Raw genomic sequence first — 5,708 nt, 5'->3', positions numbered from 1 at the left:
AAGTCTCCTTTAACGCTTTTTTATTTTTTATGAAAATTAAAAGCAATAGAAATAGATTCTGTGAAAATAGATTCTGTGAACGCAGAACAAATAAAAATCAAGTGCTGTTATTTATATATCTGAAATGTTTACTTGTCAGTAAAAACTTAACATAAACTAGGTATTATTTAAATAAACTTAAAAGTCAGCTCATAAAGTATTTGTTGTTGAAAGGCAGTTTAACTTTTACAGTATTGCTTCAAACATCATTCTGGCAGTTGGAAGGATTTGTGTAAAATATTACTTTTGCCCTGAGACTGTCATCTAAGTCTGAGAATTTGTGTGGAGTTGAAGGCGTTAAATATTTATCATTCAGGAAAATTATTATCTCACAAATTGATTACTTGAACACAGGGATGAGGCATTTTAAACGTACTTTAACAGTAATACATAATAAATGCGAGTAGAAATATTGTGGAAGCAGCAGGTTTAAGGTTAAATTGAAAACAATATATATTTTATGGTGTTTTATTATTGCATAAAGGGGAAGGGATCAAAGATCAAGGGAATTCATTCTGGACCACGATTTAATTGTCATGAGTAATTTAAGACGATTCAGCCTTTTCAGTGGTAGCAGCAGAAACGGTTTCGCTAACTGTGTCATTACCCTCAGTATTGCATGCCAGACATGGCAACTTCTTCTCGAGAGCTGCACGGTATTTGGGATGACTGATGGCATACACAATTGGATTGTACACAGCATTGGCCTTAGCGAAAACGGAACCCCAGATGGTGTATACAGGAGAGACCAGTTCTTTTTTGAGCATTCCACTCCAGTTGATGATGAAATAGGGTGTCCACGCAACGAACCACAGGGACACGGTCATGAGAGCAACCTTGGCCAGACGGCACTCAGCAGAGGTCTTCTGGCTCTCTTCACTCCTGAGAGACTTGACACCCATCTTCTTGGCCTGGTCTCGCATCTGTTTCTCATGGTTGGCAACAGCCTTGATGATAAAGGTGTACAGGTAGATGTTGAAGAACAGAGGGAACAGATATACCCAGACAGAGTAGATGTACAGGTAAGAGTGAGAGACGACATCATCAGTAAGATAGTCAGTACCACAAGCAGTCAGGTTGCCCTCTGGTACATAGCGGTTCCAGCCGAAGAATGGGGGAAGACACCAGGCAATGGAAGCTACCCAAGTGCCACCAATTCTCATGAGGGCTCCTTTGCTAGAGAGTGGAGTTCCAGCAACACCCTTAACAATGACGTTGTAACGATCGAGGGTGATCCAAACCATGGACCAGATTGAGACACAGCCGAAAAGAGATCCCAGGAACCCATAGACTTCACAGAAGAATGCACCAAGAGTCCATGAACGCCAGTAGCAGGTAATCATCATGGGTGGGAACATACAGAACATCATCAGAAAATCAGAGATGGCCAGGTTGACAACAAGCAAGTTAGCTGGAGTACGAAGAGACTTGGTGTTCATGAATACCCAGATGACAACAAAGTTACCAGCAATGGAAAGACATCCCATGACTCCAACCCACATTCCTACCAAAGCATACCACAGTGGATTCAGAGGAGGATACTGGTACCAGTGAGCATCCACCATGTGGAGGATCTCCTTTGGCGCCATATCGACGACCGTAACATTCCCATATGGGTTGGTGGAAGGGAGGTAATAGTCTGGTTGATTGTTCCAAGACATCTGAAAAGATAAAGTTTAACTTTAGCCATACGTGTTCACATCGATTTATTACCATTTCAATTTCACGCATTGTATCCCTGACTAAAAACATCATTTTAATAATGTACACCGTGTCGTTATCTCCTCGGACAATTAGTCATGCAGAAAAAATATGCAAGTATATGACATTGTTGGGTATCCTAAATTCTTTTGTGCAATGTATAGGGGAAAATCTATTATGTTCATTTTCATTTGGGTATTGCTTCTCAATTTTTGTAAGTGTCTGCCTCGTAATCTAATGATTATTCTAATAGCAAATGCGTTTTTATTTACATAATTTTTTTTATATTATGTATTCCTATAGAAAAAAAGCAGGCAATCTTGGTTTGCTTTCTTACTTGACTGAAGAATAATTAAACCATTACTACAGTTAATAGGTATCTTTTTTGAGAAACAGTTTTGAGAAAAATGGAACATTAAGATGTCCAATAAAGTAACTAGTTTCTATATATTATGACATTAGTACGTTCATTGAAAAGGTACAATAGAAGCTTTATGGGACGATTATGAGTATATTTCTTGTTTGAATCTAAAGTCCATAGACGCAAACATCGAATCCTGACTTAAGAAAATTTAAGTGAAAATCTACATATCGTAGTGTAGATGATTAAATATAATTAAATAATGAAAAATGTTAGCTAACACAGATATTGGATTCCTTGTTTTTAATGATTTTGTATCTGATTCCTTTTGTGTTGGAAAAGTGCAGAATGAATACATTATCTCATAGAGTGCATTATTTTAACAGAGGTAAAGTTTTTAGGCTTTTTATCCAAGAGATAGTCGAGTCTTGAGGTATAAAGTCAGACGCGAGTAGCTATGAATGTGACGATGTTCACGTCAGCGAAAGCACAAGTTGATTTTAATTTTCAAGTTGAAATGTAAAGTTAAGGTATTTTGAAGTATAAATACAGTAGCTGCGGAGAAAGCCCTGTTTGGCAGATCAACTTTAAAATGTGAAAGTTAAAGATAGAAAAATGCTTTGATCAGCAAAACTGAAGATGTATTTATGAAATGGATGATGGAGGCCGGTCCCTCTAAATTAACTTTAGCAGTTTAAACCAGTACTTGTAACATCTTCGTGCTTGTGTAGCTTTTAATTAGAAGTTAAAATGATCCCTCATATGTCTTCTTATTAACAAAGAACGTATATATATGATGGTGTGGTTTCTGATCCGAGTTACTATAAAAGAAAGTGTAATATAGATAAGTGCTAAAATGAAGACGGGGGGTAAATTTCTTAAACTTAAATTCAACTTGAGTCACAAATAACTCTTTCTTAATGTCACTTACCCTGCCGAAAGTGAAGAATTTCCCGAAGAACTACTTCAGCTGATGGCAGTAATGGCCACTTGAATCAAGTCCTGAGTTCCAGAGGGAATCGGCTGTGACTGATGTCCAGAGTTCTCAAAGATCTATATATACTGCTGTTCTTGCTAACCATGTGCAAACTTGAAGTGCTTCTTTACCCAGGTCACGAAGCCGACCCCCACTCCACCTCCCCTTCTAACCTTTCCTTGTGAAACCAGCAAGAAAAGCTTTTCCGCATAAGTCATCGCAAAACCAGATGAGTGGTCTACTTTTGCGGTTAATCTTCATTTCCTTTTACTGGAAATGCTTTGCTCCCAAATCATTTATTCGGTAAGAGATCAACCTCTTCTTAACAAATGCTTATGGATTTCAGTACAAAAATAATTTCCCTTCGTGGTTTTTTTTATATATATAGATCGAGTCAAACTATAAAATTTTTCCGAATTTCTATCTGCTCTCTCCCGTTATAGAGTTCAATTCGAAAATAAATTGTTAGAACGCACATAAATAGATTAGTGAGATTATGATACAATGTTAAATCGAATACTACAAATTTGAAAACCACGTCTAACAGTACCTGATACATCACTCCGAACAAAATGGGTCAGTTTAAATTTTCCCCTGATAAAAAGAAATTTACTTGTCCGACGTTTAGAGAACTAATGACAACTGTAACTAATCTAACCCTTCTTAAAAACTGTAGGACCAGACTAAGAATGAAGATAAAGATAGCATATATTGCTATTTCCACGCATACCATATACATAATAGCAAGGGATTTCTTCATGTTTCTACCGGACCAATTTCCTTGGGATCAGATACAGGATTTTGAGCTTTTGTTTCATAAAATGGAAGTTTAATAGAACATTATATTTTTTTATAGAAGTAAAAATTCAATATTCTGAGCTTATATATCAGAACTAAGTATCTTTTTCTTGCACTAGCAACAACCTCTATCTGTAGTAATCGAAACCTTCGAAACGTTTATAATTGTCTAAGAGTATTGAAAATTTGTTAATCTTATGGTCAAGTATGTTAATAAAAGGGACAACGTAACAAGATTCTCAAACAAATTAATGGTTTTATCTTGATTGATGAAACTCGTATGCATAAAGCTTCCATAATAATAGTGTGTCACTTGATGGGCTCGAACCACCGACGATAACTATCAGTGGCCTCAGAGATGGGTACTCTTCCAACCTGATTGTCAAGAGAGGTATAAGTTGATTTCTGCTGTCATGGTGAGGGTGGGTCCATCCCAGCGCTAACCACAAACAACATTGCTCGATGGGGAGGATTTGTATGGCAGAGTGGTCATCAACATACATCTCTCTTGACAGCCGGGTTGGTAGAGTGGTGTTTGTCACTGAAGTCATGGATAGTTTTCGTTGGTGGTTCGAGCCCATGAAGTGTCTATCAGGGTATCAATAACAATTCCCACTCGGTATTATTTCCGAAGTAGGGCGAATTGTATATTACACACACACACACACACACACACACACACACACACACACACATATATATATATATATATATATATATAAACAAATACCACAGGAAAATGATAGGCAGAAATCCAAGCGCTTTTGTCTTTACTAAGACATTGTCACGGAACGAATGAAATACAGTTGGAAAGACAGTTATCAGGTAAACAAAACGATCAAGAATGCTAAATGGTTAATTGTCAAAAGGGTAAAAATCAGAGATAATCCAGAATTATCAGATATCACACGGTCACAAACTTAAACATAGATTCAGCCCTAGCAGAAACTACAATGTATTCATATAAAGTCCAAAACATGGAAAAGCTTATTATATTAATTTTGTTGCTTATATTTATCTACAATTTTTTTCATTATGAAGGCATCGAGTTCAAATATACCAAGACTTAAATTCAGACCACTTCCATTATTTGACTTGATGAAACAAGATTCAGTGATATTCCTTTTAACTGTGTCATTACATTGTATTACAGCTCTTGCTTGACCCAAGTTAACAGGATGATCTAAATCTCTCATATGTAGGAATTTTGCATCTGATATTTGTCTAGTTCTCATTGAATATTGATGCTGTTTGATTCGTTGTGAAAGAGATTTTCCGGTTTGTCCGTAATATACTTTATCACACTTACAAGGAATTTCATACGTGCAACCGGAAAGATCTTTAGGATAATTTTTTTTATTTCTTAACTCTTGACATTAATATTACTGAAAAGAACATTTATGTTAAAAAGCTTTAAAATTTTGTGAATTTCTAAAAATCTTTCACCATAGGGTAATTTAAGAATGCTATGCTTACTAAATTTAAGTTTGTCGTTAGTTGAATAAAATGTTTTTCTAGCTCTTTTCCATGCCACATCTACAAAAGTCCTTGGGCATTTAAGTTTCAAGGCAATATCATTCATAGTTTTAATCTCAGCGTCAATAAACTGGGGCTACAGACATGTAAAGCCCTTAAGAACATCGCATAGAAAACAGAGAATTTAACATTTTGATGGTGATTGGAGTAATAATGAACTAAAGAGGCAATGTTATTTTCGAAAGACTGAGAAGGTGCAATTTCTATCATTTATACGGACAATTACATCAAGAATATTCAAATTACAATTTCTTTCTTCTTCTACAGTGAATTTTATAGAAGGGACTAAATTATTGA

The 5,708-nt window shown here is 35.9% G+C and overlaps 1 protein-coding gene across 1 annotated transcript; it reads right to left on the bottom strand.

Annotated features, from left to right (window-relative positions):
- Positions 1-493: 493 nt before the first annotated feature.
- LOC135200218 (rhodopsin-like) lies at positions 494-3,191 on the bottom strand. Its single transcript, XM_064228654.1, has 2 exons — positions 3,033-3,191; positions 494-1,700 (listed from the first exon to the last, which is right to left on the bottom strand). Exon 2 carries the CDS (start codon positions 1,698-1,700, stop codon positions 585-587), a length of 1,116 nt encoding a protein of 371 aa, XP_064084724.1. The 5' UTR covers positions 3,033-3,191; the 3' UTR covers positions 494-584.
- Between the last annotated feature and the right edge of the window lie 2,517 nt (positions 3,192-5,708).

This window comes from Macrobrachium nipponense, chromosome 26 (assembly GCF_015104395.2).
Source record: "Macrobrachium nipponense isolate FS-2020 chromosome 26, ASM1510439v2, whole genome shotgun sequence".
Lineage (NCBI taxonomy): Eukaryota > Metazoa > Arthropoda > Malacostraca > Decapoda > Palaemonidae > Macrobrachium > Macrobrachium nipponense.
This window is presented reverse-complemented; position numbering and strand designations above follow the sequence as displayed.